Genomic DNA, 17,750 nt, shown 5'->3' with positions numbered 1-17,750 from the left:
TCTCCTTGTTTCATTAGGTTTTGGTATAAAAAAACATACTATCTATCTATACAGCTACTTTTAATTCCTAACACATTTTTAGCCACACACAGCTATCCTGTATCCTGGTCACCTTTACCTTCTATAGTCAGGGAAGAAGAAAAAAAGATTCTAAGAAAAACTATTGAAGTGTGTTCTAAATGTACCATGGTAATGAAATAACTTACTTTAGAACTAGGTTACAAACCTTTTCTGTGAAAGTTCAGATAGTAAGGAATCACTTTAAGCTTTGCAGATTATGTTTTCTGTTGTAAGTACTCAATTCTACTCTTTAAGTGCAACATAAGTAATAAATGGCTGTAACTTTGTTCCAATAAATGTATTTACAAAAGAAGGTGGCAGGGTGGACTTGATCTGTAGGCATAGTTTGAAAAACTCTGCTTTAGAATGACATTCCCTTTTTCTTTCTTCAAGTAGAACACTTGTGAAAAATGTAATTTGCAATGAAAAAGAACAATGTCACTACCATTTTACCGGGTTTGTTATTTTGGGCAAGTTATTAATCATCTGAATTTGTTTTCTTTTCTATTAAATGAAAATAAAAATTAGTACCTTAATGTGTGTTGAAAGAACTCAACTTAGCATTTATAAGGCACCCAGAAAAACACTCTACAAATTGGTAGACCTCAAAAAGGTTTCTCCCTCTGTGAACTAGTAAGGCCTACTTGAACATGCTATGAAATTTTCTTTTTGTTTTTGATCTTTACCTACTTACCAACATACTCATTGATCCTACAGCAATGGGTTTATCCTTTAATTCTGGATTGTCCCTCATTTCTACCGCTGCATAGAAAGCGTCCATGTCAACATGCACTATGGTATTGTTCAAATTCCGGCTCTGTTCTAATTCCATTGCAAATCTGTCAACCTTAATTTAAAGAAAAAATGAATTAACATACTTTAAGACAACATAATATTGAAACATTATTAACCACATTAATTTTAATTTAGTTGGCATTTTATCTGTCTCCATCCATCTGTCCATCCATCCATCTATACATACATACATACACTTAATGATATATGGATGCATATTTTATGGCTGTTCATGAGTATTTATGGTTATATAATTTCTTGTTGTTTATTAAGGCTGGTTGGTAACTACTTTTATTTTCACAAAGACAGCTTGTTCTCAAATGTCATTTCTTAACAACTCTTTTCTCTATACATCCTGGCATACATAGTAAGAACTTAATAAATATTTATTGAATGAACTATTTCACCTACTTATATCAAATATTCTATTGCTTTATAAATTTGGAGAACTTACTATCACTGAAAGTTTCAATTTAGGTAAAATAAACAACTCCTATTAGACTCAAAATGTTAATATCTTAAAATAGTAACAAGGAAATGTACAACAAAAGATTATACCTCTTTGGCATATCTTTTTTTTTTTTTGCGGCAAGGGTAGGGGAGGTACTGGGGATTGAACTGGGGCACTCGGCCACTAAGTCATATTCCCAGCCTTATTTTGTATTTATTTAAAGACAGGGTGTCACTGAGTTGCTTAGTGCCTCACTTTTGCTGAAGCTGGCTGTGAACTCATAATCCTCCTGCCTCAACCTTCCAGCCCGCTGGGATTACAAGCCATAGCACCTGGCTCTTTGACATACCTTGTTATATTGAACAGTAATGTATAACCCAAAGTATAATGTAAACCCAGTAAAATGGTAGTGACATTGTTCTTTCTCATTACAAATTATATTTTCCACAAGTGTTCTACTTAAAAAAGAAAGAAAAAGGAAATGCCATTCTAAAGCCAAGTTTTTCAAACTATGCCTACAGATCAAGTCTACATACCAAAGTATAAAAAAACATTCCCTTTGCAGAAATGCTGTCATAATACATTTGATAAATGTTAGTTGATACAAATAAAATTGAAAAATTTAGAGGTAATTTGTTCTTCATAAGCTTCCATATATATGTCAAATTATCTTAACCTTTGACTCTTCAGAGAAAAATGGGTTGAAAAGAATAAAGAGAAAACAAAGGGGTAGAAATAACCAAAATTAGGCAAGTAAGAAAAGGTTCTATTAAACAGACATACTCATTTATAACTTGCTTTTCATGGCTTGCCTCTGTTAATGCTAAATACTTTTCCAGCTTTCTGGGCAGCTGAGGGTTGCTGTGTGACAATTTTGATCTCTGCAACATGTAAGGAGGTTGCCAAAACCATTGAAGTAAAATCATAAGAGCATGTAAAAGAGCAGGGAACAGTGGCAACACATGGTACAAGTTCAATAAATGCTAGCTGTTACTAAAAGCATCAGCATATAGCTACATAACAAAGCAATCAAAAACAGAAAAAAAGCCCAAAATTGGCAAGTCGGGGTGATTCCTGGAATAAAATCAACTTCCAGCATGTGGAGGCTGGCTCTGAACTCATGATCCTCCTGCCTTAGCCACCTGAGCCACTGGAATTACAGGTGTATGCCACCATGCCTGGCTGAGCAAATTTCTTTGAAGATGCAGAGATAATGGGTATGGTGGCTCACACCTGTAACCCCAGCTACTAGGAAGGCTAAGGCAGGAAGGTCACAAGTTCAAGGCCAGTCACTGCAACATAGTGAGACCCTGCCTCAAAATTAAAAGAACTGGGGGTTTAGCTTAGTGGCTGACTGCTTGCCTAGTATGCACATGATTCTGGGTTCAATCCCCAGTACCATCCTGCCACACACACACAAAGGTGGAGAGACAAGGGGTACATAATGTAGCTTTTTTCTCCATGCTGGTCTTCACTTATCTCCACTTTGCAGAATTTTTTTTCATGGCCTTCCTTCTTAGCATTATTGTGACACTAGCTGTCCACTAGCCATAGATTAAAACTATAATTCCTCTTTTAGAAACAATCACCCTGAATCACATCTGTCTGTAGCAGCCACAAAAAGAATCCCCAGAGGGCTTGCTCCTGTTTAGTCTACAACTCACTCAGGTGCCTGAGGTGTTCTGTGTGTTCCTGAGGCTGTTCCTTTGTCTAGAACGCCTTTCCTATCTGTCACAGACCTTCAAGGATCAGCTCAAATATCTCTCTATAACTTAACTAGATCCCTTTCCTTTGTGCCAAAGAATTTAATATTCCTTCATTTGTTTTCTGCTCTTACTATGGCACTTATATTAGATATTAAATTGTGAATACCTTCAGGAGAAAGTTCTTATCTACCAGTGAATCTTTCTCCCTAAGAAAAGACAGGAGGAGAGACTAGTAGGAGAAATGAAATTTGTATCAGTATATTAAAGTTGGTTTCAAAAACCAGTATTAGAAAATTTTGGAGAAGGTTAACTTTTTGCAGTGAGACACTGTACCTAATAAAAGGAACCTTTCAATTTTATCCAGATTTATTATCCTGATTTCAAACTGTTTCTTCTACTAGAAACAGTTGACTTTGGACAAGAGAATGACATTCTGACTAGATGTAAACAAATCATGAAGACTAGTAAAAACATGGTAGGCTAAAAACTAATCTATATCAACCCAGAAAATATGCCTAGGATATGAGTGGAATAAGAATAAGGGAGTGGTGTCTGAAATATTTTAGCCTAGAATCATCTAGAAAAGAAAATGATAATAAATAGAAAGCAAACCAAATAGGAAAAAAAATCTCCTCAGACTCATACATTAATGCTATGACAGTCTCTTTAGCAATGTATTTTCTTTTCTTAACTCAAGTGTGCAGTGCCAAAAGGAAATGTCCCCACTGCATGACTCATACATTCCACTTTCCTTTACTATCTCTCATTAGTCACCCTTGTCTGAACTTTTCATTTTACATCTACCAGATGCACACCACCACTATTTTGCTTGAGTTTCTTCTCCTTAAGTTCTCATTTATGTTTCCCTTTCTTCCCATCTTTCCTCCCAGTGATTTTCAAGCTCTGATCTGAGTCTGTTCCCTCTGTCACTGTTGAGAATCAGTGCCTGTCACAGGGGTTAAATATAAGGGCTTTGGTTCCGCTACTCAATAGTTACATGACAATAGGTAGATTAACCCCTCTCTCATCATTACTTTCTTGATTTGTATAGTGGGACTAAACTAACTTTGAAAAGTCATTGAAAAGAATTAAGAGCCCCTAAGGTAATGAACTTATCTAGGGATACAGTAAGAGTTTAATGATAATACCTCTAATTTTAAAATTATAAGTGATATTTATTGATTATATTATATCATATAATATGCTAAGTGCTTCCTAAATTAATCCATTTGTCAAAATAATTCTGAGATGATAATTATTACTCCTATTTTGTAGATGAGGGAACTAAAGCTCAGTAAGATTAATTTTCCCTGAGTCATACAGCTGGTGAATGGTAGAGCTAGACTTGGAAACCAGTTTATTCCAACGCTTTTGTTCTTTTTATTATCTTATGATGCTTCCCTAAAATAGATTTTTTAAAGTCTTTAACATTTAAGTTCAAGTAAGTTCAAACAGAATTCTAATGGCATATTTTATATCCATAATTGCCTTATTTACTTAAAAAAAAATCCCATTTCTATTATATTTTGGGGACTATTTTAGAAAAAATGCTTTTTTTTTTTTTGCGGGGGGCGGGGTACAGGGGATTGAACCCAGGGACACTTAATCACCAAGCCATATCCCCAGTCCGTTTTTGTATTTTATTTAGAGACAGGGTCTCACTGAGTTGCTTAGGGTGTCACTAAGTTGCTGAGACTGGCTTTGAACTTGTGATCCTCCTGCCTCAGCCTCCTGAGCCACTGGGATTATAGGCGTGCACCACTATGCTCAGCTGAATATAATGATTTTTATTTGCTTGACTGAGTATTTCCTTAAAGACTAATGAGTAAATATGAGTTAATAAAGTCCATTATTGTTAAAATGCACAAAATGCACTGATTTGCTGTGTAGTTGCAACATGGCTATTTGTTTATATAATTTATGAATTCATGTTGTTATGATATATTTTGAGTTATAACAACAATTATAACAATTGTGTCTTTAGGAGGTCTAATGAGGTCAGGATAGGGTGGAAAAACTTAGGTTCTAAATGAACATCCTGTGAGTTCATGCCTGCAGAAATTACTTATATCAGTTTGACTAGCAATAGTCCACATTATCATATCACACAAATAAAATCTAGCACTTGGAAATTTTATAACTTGAAAATAGAAACACATTTCCCAGGAAAACATCTCTGTTCATGCAAAGCTTCTCGACTCTTTAGGACTTCCTCCCGTTTATACAACTTCTTTTAGAGGAAGTTCAACAAACGAAACAATTCAATAATCAACATAAAACATATTTCCTGCCATTACTGTTGCAAAAGATGCCAGAGAGCTTCCCATTAAGCAGTTGACTAAAACTGGAACAAAATCTGAACTTCTTTATACAATGGAAGGCATTTTCTGTTCCTTCAGATTATTAGCATATTTTTAAAGTATACTTTAAAATGAACAGCTAAAAGTTGTTAGCACCACTCCTATGTACTTTATATTTTTAAAATTTACATTAAAAATATTTGTGGGGCTGGGGAAATAGCTCAGTTGGTAGAGTGCTTGCCTTGCATGCACAAGGTCCCAAAACCACAAAAAAAAAAAAAAAAAAAAAAAAAATTGTGGACTACAGATCAATGAAACTTGCCATCAATGTCTAGAAAGTAAAAACTGCTTAAGGAATAAGATAACCTTAAAAACTATGTCATTTTGAATATATGAATTTTTTTTTAACTTAATAAAACTGATGCTTAAGTTTAATTGAAAAAAACACTGCTGGAGAAAAACAACAAAAAATAGTTGAAAGATTAGTTATGAGAATATTAAACTATATTTTTACTTTTAAATAAATAAAATTATATGGTACTGATAAAGGAAGAGTCAATTGATTAGAAGAGTCTAGAAATAAAGCATAAAGAGAATTTAATATTTGAAAGTGCTTCATTTCAATTCAGTGGAGAAAGATTTCATGATTCAATAAATGGTGCTGGGAAAGTGAATCACCATTTAGGCAAAATATAATATCATTTAAGAAAAATGATATTATACCTTACATCAAAGCAAATTCCAAATTTCTGCTCTATGAAAGACACAAAGAGTGAAAAAATAAGCCACAGACCAGGATATTTGCAAAAATATTTGCAAAAGACATAACTGATACAGGACCATTGTTTAAAATAGACAAATAATTCTTAAAACTTGACAATAAGAAAACAAACAACCTGATTAAAAAATGGGCCAAAGACCTTAACAGACACCTCACCAAAAAAGATACACAGATGGCAAATAAGCATATAAAAAGATACTCAACATCATGTGCCATCAGGGAAATGCAAAGTAAAACAAAAGATACTATTATTTTATACATCCACTGAACCAAAATCTAGAAAATTTGAAACAGCAAATGTTGGTGAGAATGTGTCGTTGCTCGTGGGAATGTGAAATGGTACAGATACTTTGGAATAGTTTATAAATTCCTTATAAAACTAAACATTCCCTTACAATATGATCCAACAATTAAAAGGAATTGAAAACATGTCCACACACAGAACCTGCATATGTATATTTGTAGCTGTTTACTCATAATTGCGAAAACTTGGAAGCAATCAACCTGTTCCTCAGTAGGCAAAAGGATAAATAAACTGGTACATCCAGATAATGGAATAATACTCAGCACATAGAAGAAATGAGCTATCAAGCCATTCAGTGATCTTAAAAGCATACCATTAAGTGAAAAAAGCCAATTTGAAAAGGTTTCATACTGTATAATTACAACTATATGGCATTCTGGCAAAGGCAAATCTTTGAAAGTTGTAGTAAGACCAATGATTGATTGCCAGGGTAGTTAGTATAAGGGAAGGACAAATAGGCAGAGCACATGAAGGATTTTTAGGACAGTGAAACTGCTCTGTATGCTATTATAATGGTGAATACATGTTGTTATAAATTTGTTCAAACCTATAAAATGTACATCACAAATAGTGAATTACTGATTTTGGGTGATAATGATGTGCCAGTGTAGGGTCACAGTCAGGAAGGTGATGCCTGTGCGGGGTAGTGGTATATGGGAAATCTTTACCTTCTGTTCAATTTTGCTGTGAACTCAAAAGAGCTCTAAAAACAAAGTCTCAAAAAAATATGGATGTGATTATATAAACATTTTTAAATTGTATAGGGAAAAAACTCCTGAAAAATTAAAAGACAACATACTGGAAGCATATTTACATCAAATGGCAAGAGAAAAATCCTTAAGATATCATAAGATCTATAAACCAAGAGAAATGGATATAAACTCCCCTAGAAATGTGGAGAAATGTGGGCAAAGGATATTGCTTGAGACTGCAAGTTGACCCTCCAAATCCTTCCTTCCTTCCATAGTACATATTTTTAGCTGAGCACATAGCCATCCAGCTAGAGAATATATATTACAGCTTATCTTACAGTTATGTGTGGCCCTGTAACTTAAACTATTAAACTTGCAGTCCCTCCACTTCAACTTCCTGTCACTGGGATTACAGGTGTGAAGTCATTGCACCTGGCTTAAGTTGCCTTCTAATGTCATCAGTTAACATGTTCCTCCAAATATGTCAGTTTATCTTGTGGCCTTTTCTAATGTCAAAATATGCATGTAATATAAAGAACACAAGCTTTGGGATGAATCCTAGCTCTTAAACTATTGCCAAAAGAATGTGGGTTTAAGTAATGTATGTAACTTCTTTTCACTTGTTTAATAGAAAATTACTTGGTTTTGATATTTTTCTCCTACTTTCTTCCTTACTAGAAAATGTAATAATGGATTGGTGATAACCCAGTTTTGTCAGCCCAAGTAAGGATAACACCAGGAGATGACAGAACAACATGATTTATAGAATCTGGGTCTCTCAACCACTATGGTACCCCACTAGTTGTGACCACTTACCTATTATGTGAGAGAGAAATAGCCTTATCTTATTTCAAGTATATTTTGGGGCTTTTTGTGCCAGCTACTTGACCTACATCCTCATAAACAGAATAAAAGAGGACAGCCTCACAATAAGGAAATAATAATGGCTAAAATGTGAAAAGATGCCCTTTTTCTGGTACAACAAAAGGAAGATAAATGAAAACAACTATGAGGTAATATTTTGGACACTGTAAAATCAAAACCTAAAAGATTGATAAAACTGATAAAATCTAGGTTTAAACAAGTATAGGGGAATAATGTTGAAAATGTAAAAGAGTACTATCTATGGTGAAAATAACTACACTAGAGTGCAAAGAGAAACAAGAATGATCACCACCGGGTTGTTCTAAAACAAAAAACTGGAACCAAGGTGGGGTGAAATAAAATTATGGTATTTCTACAGAGTGAAATGCTAGGAAGCATTAAAAGTGAATATCTAACAGACAAATCAACTTTTGTCACCACAATACACTACTCAAAGTTATCTTGTACTTTAGGAAAGCATATATCAAAAAATGATACATAGTTTAGCAAAGAAAGCATAATTTATGATCTCTGAATTCTATCACAAGAAAGATTTCATAGCATATTAGATTAATAAATTAATTTTATTACTATGTATAGTATAGTGCTTTAGCATTGAATCAGATTTTGATAAGAGAATAAACTTGTCTAGCTATGACTTAAGCTTTACTAGCAGAAATGTGATTTGCTTTGTCAATCTACCACATGGTGCCCTGTACCTTGGTTCCTTCCTAACTTTTCTAATGAAAAAACTCTTTTTCTTAGCACGGGGGATTGAACCCAGGAGCACTTTATCACTGAGCCACATCTCCAGTCCATTTTATTTTTAGTTTGAGACAAGGTCTCACTAAATTGCTTAGGGCCTTGCTTAGTTGTTGAAGCTGGTCTCAAACTTGCAATTCTCCTACCTTAGCCTCCCAAGTTGCTGGGTTATAGTGCCTGGGTCTAATGAAATAACTCTTACTAGCACAGGGAACTTTGAGTTATTTATTCCCCCTAAATACTGAAAAACACTAAGCCTCCATGTTTTTAGAAACCTTGTGTTTTATTTTAAAAATTCATGTACATTTGGCATTCTACTGATAGTGCAAATTTTTGTTTTACTATAACATGTTTATGCTTTAAGTTACTTTCTTTTTCATTTATTTTTGTGGTGGTACTGGGGATTGAACCCAGCAGCCCTCTATCACTAAGCCACATCCCCAACCCTTTTTTTACTTTATTTTGAGACAGAGTCTCACCAAGTTGCTGGGACTGTCCCTCCACTTCAACTTCCTAAGTCACTGGGATTACAGGTGTGAAGTCATTGCACCTGGCTTAAGTTGCCTTCTAATGTCATCAGTTAACATGTTCCTCCAAATATGCCAGTTTATCTTGTGGCCTTTTCTAATGTCAAAATATGTATGTAATATAAAGAACACAAGCTTTGGGTTGAATCCTGGCTCTGCCAACTACCTGTCCTATGATGCTGGCAAGTTACTTATTTAAGACTCCATTTACTCTTCAGTACAATGGAGGTAATAAAGTCTAGGTGTAGAATCTCTTTGTAAGTGAGTACAACAATGCTTAGCAAAGTATATACATTTGCTGAATGTGTATGCTTTACACTATCATGAAAATTCTGATTTCATCTTGTTTGAAGTTATTACTCCATAATAATGTATTTCAACTGCCAATTACTATCCCATCAACTTCTACTCTAATGATTGAATTAATACCTGTAATTGTGCTTTCCTTAGTTGCTGGCTGGTAATTTGAGCTTTTTGTTGCATCATATTTTCAATTCGTTGGTTGACTTGTTTTTCCTTCTTGAGTTCATTTCCGTAATATTTGGATCCCTATGGAGAAAACAAAGCATAAGAATAAGAAGTATGTCTGAAGGAAAGCATCATTGTAGTATAACTTGTTAGCTAAGAGTGCAGACTCTGGAATCAGATGAATTTAAAACTTAGCTCTACCACTTACTAGCTGGGTGAACCAAAAATTACTCTTTTTTTCCTTATCTAGAAAATATATTCATTAATCGTAGAATTAATAAATTCTAAATCATAGAATTATTGTGTTGAGTACAGATCTGAATTCAGAAAAGAGCACTGTGTTGTAGGTAGGATCTACGGGCCATATTCAAGGCCTTAGTTGGCTGAGTCATCATTTATCTCCACCAAAAATCACCCCAGAAAATGTATTTTCAAAATTTCAATATAAGCTACTAAAGAAAATGTAGAAAATAGTTTAAACTACTTATCATTCCACCACTCAACATATCCGTTCTAATACTGAACACAGTCTCTATCCATTTATCAGGTTAATAGGTTAACAGACACTAGATTATTTCTACCCTTTGACTATTATGAAAAATGCCATTATGAACATTTGGGTGCATGTTTCTGTGTGGACATACACTGTCATTCTTCTTGGATATGTACCCGAAGAGTGGAATTTCAGCCATACTTAACTCAAACTTGCAATCCTCCTGCCTTAGCCTCCCGAGTTGCTGGGTTACAGTGCCTGGGTCTAATGTAGGAACTGCCAGACTGTTTTCGAAAATGGCTGAACCATTATTTGATCCCACCAGCAATATATGAGAGTTCTAATTTCTCCATATCCCTGTCAACATTTGTGATCATCTGTCTTATTTATTATAGCCTTTCTGATAGCTGGGCTCAGTAGAGCACTCCCGTAATCACAGAGGCTCGGGAGGCTGAGGCAGAGGATCAGGAGTTCAAAGCCAGGCTCAGCAAAAGGGAGGCACTAAGCAATTCAGTGAGACCCTGTTTCTAAATAAAATACAAAATAGGGCTGGGGATGTAGCTCAGTAGTCTAGTGCGCCTGAGTTCAATCCCTGGTAACCGCCTCATACACTGCTGCTAAAAAGTATATATTGGTATTTAATTATAGCCTTCTGAATAGTAGTTGAATAGTATCTCATTAAGGTTTTAAAATTTCAATTTCCTCAATGATACTGAGTATCTTTTCATGTATTTATGAGCCATATGCATATCTTATTTACTTATCCTGAAATACCTACTCATATTTTTGGTCCATTATTTGGTTGGATTGTTTGTTGAAGCTACATTATATTACCTCAGCTTGGCAAATTCAGAAGTTTAGTAATATAATATGTTAGTGCAATTTTGGTATTAGTAATACACACACTCACATATCAGTGGTAGAAGTAAAATTGATACAATCAATGTTTGAAGATTTAACAATGCACAAATTTATACTCTTTCATGCTATCTGTACTTTGTGAAGCAATTCTACTTCTAGGAATCTCTCCTATAGGTGTACTTGTACACATGCAAGGTTATGAAGTTTAAGGTTATTCAGTGTTTATTGTTTATAAAAATTAAAGTCTAGAAATAACTTATATGTCCATCAGTAAAGATTCTGACTGAATCAATAAATTATACCCCCACATGTGGGCATAAACAACAATGTAGATCTTTACTTATACAGAAAGGCCTTCAAATTACAATAACTGAAAACAAAACAAAACAATTGCAGTTATTTGGGGGATCTCGCTCAGAGGTAAAGTGATTGCCTACTATGTTAAGAGGACCTGGGTTCAATCCTTAGAACCACAAAAACAAAGACAGAAAAACCAATTATAGTATTCTCCCGTTGGGGTTAAAAAAGAAAAGAGCAGCTGGGTGCAGTGCCACAAACTTGTAATCCCAATTATTCAGCTGAAGCAAGAGGACTGCAAGTTTGAGGCCAGCCTGGGTAACTTAGTGAGACCCTATCTCAAAATAAAAAAGGGCTGGGGATGTAGCTTAGTGGTGAGTTATTGCCTAGCATGAGCAAGGACCTGGGCTCCATCCCCAGTACCTCAAAACAAAAACAAAAATAAAAACACACCAAAACAAAGAAGAAAAGAAAAAGAGCATGTACATGATTTTGCTTTTACAATCTCAGTACTGGGGATTAAACCCAGAGGCACGTCTACCAGTGAACTATAAACCTGGTCCTATTTTTTCTGAGACAGTGTACCCCAGTCCTTTTATTTTTTTGGAGACAGTCTTGCTAAATTGTCCAGGTTGGCCTTGAACTTAATAAACTGGGATTATAGGCATGTGCCATTGAAAATGGAATGGCAAGAGCAAAAAACTAGAAGGGAGATTATGCTGGGCATAGTGGCACATGCCTGCAATCCCAGCAATTTGGGAGGCTGAGGCAAAAGGATCTCAAGTTTGAAGGTAGCCTCAGTAACAAAACAAGGCCTTAAGTAATTTAGTGAGACCCTATCTCAAACTGAAAAATAAAAAGGACTGGAGATAGCTCAGTGATAAAGTGTTCCTGGGTTCAATCCCCAGTACCAAATAAAGAAAAAAAAAAATTGAAGGGAGCTTATTTCATACCCTTTCAAAGCTTAATAATATATGCTAAAATATTAAAAAATTTAATAAAAAGGATATTCAAAACAATTTTCCTTGAAACAGAAAGTCTACAAGTAACTAAATCACTGATATTGAAGGAAACAAGAGACATACCTTTGTGGCCTCCATTATAATTTTGTTAATTTTCTCTTTATCTAATCCTTCCATTCCTGCTTTATTATCATTAAGTCCCATCCTAAGCAGAAGATCATCTTTGCAATGGTCATTCTTCTCCTTTGTACTATGCATGGTGTAAACGTAAAGTGTCTTCTTTTTTATTATCTGAAAAAGCATACAAAATAAATACTGCTTTTAAAAGCATTCATGGAGAGGAAATTTAAAGATAAAATGCTAGGGAAATCAGTAAAAAAATTTTAAAAAAAGATAGTTAAGAATTTTTAACTCCTGAAAAATTACCATTCAGATTTTTATAATTACTATTCCAAGGTTACTATACTCTTGAAAGGAAAAAAGAAATTAACATTTTCTGCCTGCTTTGTGCCAGCTACTTACTACACTTGAGGCTTTATATGTGAACCCCATAACAGCCCTGAAAAGTAGATATTATTATTCTCAATATAAAAAGAGAAGAAACAGGTCTTAGAACATGTCTACTGAAACAATTAGCTATAACATGGCAACATCTTCATTGAAAACCAAGTCTGAGTCTAAAACTCTATAGATTAACACTATAACGAATATAAAAGAACACTTTCTCTACTATACATGTTAATTCTACTATATACAGTATTATTATTATTTGGTACTAAGGATTTAACCTAAGAGTCACATCCCTGGTTCTTTTAAAAATTTTTTGAGACAGGGTCTTGCTAAATTGCTTAGGCCCTCACTAAATGGTAGAGGCTGGCCTTGAGTTTGCAATCCTTCTGCTTCAGCCTCCCAAATCATTGGGATTACAGGCACAAACCACTGCATTTGTCCAGAGCTCCATTCTTAAGACAGTGGGAAAAAATTTTAAAAAATCTATTCATTTCCAGGAAACTTTTACATTGTACAATGCTATGTCACTTCTAAGGTTAAGAAAAATCCTTTTGAAGGCCAGGTATGGTGGTACATATCTGTAGTATCAGCTACTCAGGAAGATGAGGCAGGAGGATCACTTGGGCCCAGGAATTCAAGACCAGTATGAGCAACGTAGAGAGACCCCATCTCAAACCAAAACAAAAAACTAGAAAAATCCTTTCAAATAAATGCTTTAATATCTCCATATGGATCTTTGTTGTTTATCTCCACATACATTAGCTTTAAAAACTCTTCATAACAACTGTTACGAACTCTGTAACAGAGCCCCCCACCATGTTACTGAGAAAAAAAAAATTGGAATTTCAGCAAGTTAAATGAATTGCCCATCATAACTCTGCTAGTAAGTGGAAGAATTTCAATTTGCATCCAAGTCTTATTATTCCAACTCTAATACAGTTTCCATAACATCACAGCTGCCTCCAATTTGGGGTTCATTTATGCTAGACACAAATGGCCAGTTGCAACTAAAAAATGTAGAAAAAATTAAAAGTCCAGGTGAACAGATCTACAGCAATGATAGTAACTTATTTGCATGATTTAGTGAGAACTCATTTACCCCAATATGTCTTGAGGACCTTTTCTTTTTCCTAATGGAAAATAAGTGCTACTTTAATAAGGTCTGCTTATGCAAACTTAATATCAATTTCTCATTTTATATATGTCACTTTTCTTTCCTTTTGTGTGTGTGTGTGTGTGTGTGTGTGTGTGTGTGTGTGTGTAGCTGGGGATTAACCCAGGGCCTCACGCATGCTACGCAAGCATTCTACTACTGAATCTTGTCCCCAACCCTTTTTATTTTTTGAGACAGGGTCTCACTAAGTTGCTGAGGTTAGTCTCAAACTTGAGATCCTTCTGCCCTTCGCCTCCCAAGTCGCTGGGATTAGAGGCATGCACCACTAAGTCTGGTTATTGAGGTCTTTTTCTTTTCTTTTCTTTACTTTTTTTTTTTTTTTTTTTTTTTTTTTTTAATAATTCAGCTTCCATTTTGGGCACCAGCAAAGAATAAAAATAATTCTAGTAGGGTACTTTGAACCCTATGACTGTAAGTGGCAATTCCATTAGGAAAAAACATGGACACCATGGTAGTTCCCAAATTTCATTGTACATTAGATTCCCTGGGGAAGCTTAAAAATCTTTTTTCTTTTTTCTTTTTTTTTTTTTGTGGTGCTGGAGATTGAACCCAGGGCCTTGTGCTTACGAGGCAAGCACGCTACCAACTGAGCTATATCTCCAGCCCCAAGCTTAAAAATCTTGATGCCCAGGTCTCATTATATACTAAATATATCAGAAGCTCTGGGAGTAAGAGTCAGATAGATAGCTGTTGCAAGGTAGATTGAAGTAAATGAGTTCTCATTAAACCATGCAAATATTTAGAGAAAAATATAAAAATTTTTAGAGATGCCAGATGATTTCAATGTGTCCCCAAAGTATAGGAACCAGTGGCATAGATGATTCTGAGTGCCCAGGTTGGTTTTCTGTTTTCATTGTTTTCCCTTAAACTGTGAGATTCCATCTAATATGACCCTGTATTTTGTCTTAATCTTCAGTAATTCAATTAGTTGGCATTTCCTAGTAAAGCAGGCAAATGTAATTCAGTTTTAATTTCACCACACCCACACTACTAAAAGTGAGTCGAGAAACTAAATGCAGACCTTCACCTCTAAGCTGCCTTGCCCTTTAAATGATGAAATATATGAAAGGAAAATAAACACTACTGAAAGGAAAAGAAACACTACAATTTTTATTACTAATTAGTATGAGTATATTATATTAATATACTCTAAGAATTGGTTTGGATTCTTAACTGGGTCAGAAGTGGGCTATCAGAAATAGTGGCACTGGGAAAAACTGTGAGACAGATACGGTTAGTTTTCAACTACTTTCCCCTATTGAAGACTACTTACCATTCAACTGAAGTCCAATTTCATAGGTATACATTTACTATCATTTATATGCCAATGACTTCCAAGTTTGCAGGACCAATTCAAATGTATGACATCTCAAATTTAACATGTCTCAAACTGATTTTCTCATCTCCCTTCATCCCCCAAACCAGCTCCACTGACTTCCTCATTTCAGTTAAGGACAACTCTAATCCCTTTCAATTGCTCATGCAGATTAGCCTGTCATTCTTGACCCTTTCTTTCTCATCCACTCACAACCAAACTGTCAGGAAATTCTACGGATTCTTTCAAAATGCATCCTGAATTTAACCATTTCCAACCATCTTCAATGCTTTCCTGTAGTCTGAGCCACCATCACCTCTTGCCTGGATAACTGCAACCGTCTTCTAGCCTCTCTGCTTCTGCCCCATGCTCTTCTAATTATGGACACTGCAGCTCGATTCTTTTAAATCACAAATTAGATCATATCATTCTTGTGCTGAAAACTGTATAATGCTACCCCATCTCACTTCAACATTAAATGCAAAGTCCTTAAAATGACCTTCAAGGTCTTAAAGAATCTGAATCCTTCCTACCTGTTTACCTTGTACTTTCCTAATACTCTTCCCGTAGGTCGCTACTCTTCCTCAAGGCACACTCCAGCCCAGAGGTTCTTTTCCGCTGGATGGTCAGATAGCCCCTTGACTAAATTCCCTCTTCTTCTTCAGGTCTTTGATTAAATGTCACCTTCTCAGTGAGGGTCTACTCTGACCTCTCTATTTTAAATTGAAGCCTAATTATTTCTAAATCAAAGAAAAATTATTAAGACCAAGGTACTGTAACTTGGATTTTGAATGTTCCTTAAAGGCTTGGTCCCCAGGATGGAGGTAATGGGAATTGGTGGGACATTTAAGAGGCGGGGCCTAGTGGGAGGTTTTTAGGTCATTGAGGGGTGTGCCCTACAAGGGGATTGTGGGACCCCAGTTTCTTCTCCCTCCTCTCTGCTCCCTGGCTTGAAACAAGATAAGCACTTTTGCTGGGTCATATACTCCTGCCATGATGTGCTCCCCTGCCACAGGCACAAAGCAACATGCCAACCCATCATGAACTGGAATCTCCAAAATAAAGAGCCAAACTAAACTTTCTGTCTCCCTCTCTCTTTTATTTAAACCGACAATTGAACTCAGGGGTACTTCCATCACTGAGCTACATGCCCAGCCCTTTTTATTTTTATTTTTTTTAAGACAGTCTAAGTCTTGCTAAGTGGCAGAGGCTAGCATCAAACTTGCAATCCTCCTACATCAGCCTCCCAATACACTGGGATTACAGATGTGTACTAGGACTCCCAGCTAACTTTTTTTCTTTATAATTTGATTAATTCAGGTATTTGTTAGAGTAATAAACAGCATACTAGATTTTGGTATATCTGAATCACTATGAGTTTCTTTTGGTCTAACATTTATGTCTGTGGTGAGCATGCTTTTGCATTTTTATGGGTATCTCCATAATCATTTCAACTTTTCTACAATCTCTATTAGTCCTGATTATCTATATTTTTCCCATTAGTTCTTCAGTGAGTTTTGTTATCTAGAAATCCATAAAGTTAAAAGAGGGCTCCTAGCAGAGATATTTACATGATATTGCAAAGTATGATGATTTCCCCTATGTTCCTATGAAAAAAGTTTTACTTCAAATGGCTTTCTGAGGACAACAGATTGTGTAAAAGTGTTGTCTGGTACATGATAAGTTCTCAGTCAAGAGTTATTATTGTAATTATTATTATTAAAGTTAAGCCAACTTTTTAGAGCTATGAAAATCTCTAATCTTACTTTTCTTACCTCTCTCCCCTTACGATAAAGACAAGCAACTATAAAAAGGAACCGAGTAAGCATCCAAAAGAAAAAACAAAGTTCACAGATCACATAGATGAATTTTATTTGTTTTGCTTTCAAACAAGTATTTGTAGTAGGATTACTATCACATATAAAGCCCAAATTGTTTGAATGGATGTAGCTGTGACTTTATAAACAAAAGTTGGGAGGGGTTTCTTTTCGAAAAGGAAAATAGGCAAATACAGTCTGTTTTGCTTCAACTAAGAAGCACAAACAGTAACGCACAACTCAAAGGAAAGAACTTCGTGTTCCTGTGGTTTAGTATATTGATTTAAAGGCACATATTTCTCTGAAAATATTCAAAATTCTTCCCAGTATGATTCTACCACTGACTATTCAGGTTACCACTTTAAAATATAAGGCATAACTGTTTCTGGTAAGAAAGGATGGAAACTTAAGACTTCAGAAGGAATTCTAAGGAAGAACTTTCAGTGTTCTCACTATAAAAAACATAAAATTATGTAAACAATATCACAAGCACTTAGCATATTGAGCAAAGTCACCTAGAATTATGCAAAATACATTGAAGGTAATAAGATAGGGGGACTGAGCGAAAGAGAAGTATAAATACTGAAAACTGAACTATGTGGAGGACTGGG

At 35.2% G+C, this 17,750-nt stretch overlaps 1 protein-coding gene across 8 annotated transcripts in view; it reads right to left on the bottom strand.

The window, feature by feature from the left end:
- POLK (DNA polymerase kappa) overlaps positions 1 to 17,750 on the bottom strand; it is a gene marked incomplete at its 3' end in the record, with an annotated part of 101,656 nt that overhangs the window by 62,356 nt on the left and 21,550 nt on the right. For all 8 annotated transcript variants that reach the window (XR_013764694.1, XM_079145194.1, XM_079145192.1 and 5 more), the window contains 3 exons: positions 12,447 to 12,614; positions 9,672 to 9,791; positions 755 to 907 (listed from right to left, as the gene is read on the bottom strand). Coding sequence is in view for 7 of the 8 variants with exons in the window: in XM_079145192.1 (XP_079001318.1) it covers positions 755 to 907; positions 9,672 to 9,791; positions 12,447 to 12,614 (441 nt within the window). The remainder of the gene's footprint in view (positions 1 to 754; positions 908 to 9,671; positions 9,792 to 12,446; positions 12,615 to 17,750) is intronic.

The sequence above is a fragment of the Sciurus vulgaris genome (genome assembly GCF_902686455.1).
Source record: "Sciurus vulgaris genome assembly, chromosome: 6".
NCBI classification, from domain to species: domain Eukaryota; kingdom Metazoa; phylum Chordata; class Mammalia; order Rodentia; family Sciuridae; genus Sciurus; species Sciurus vulgaris.
Note: the sequence above shows the minus strand (reverse complement) of the source record. Positions and strands in the feature narration are given on the sequence as shown.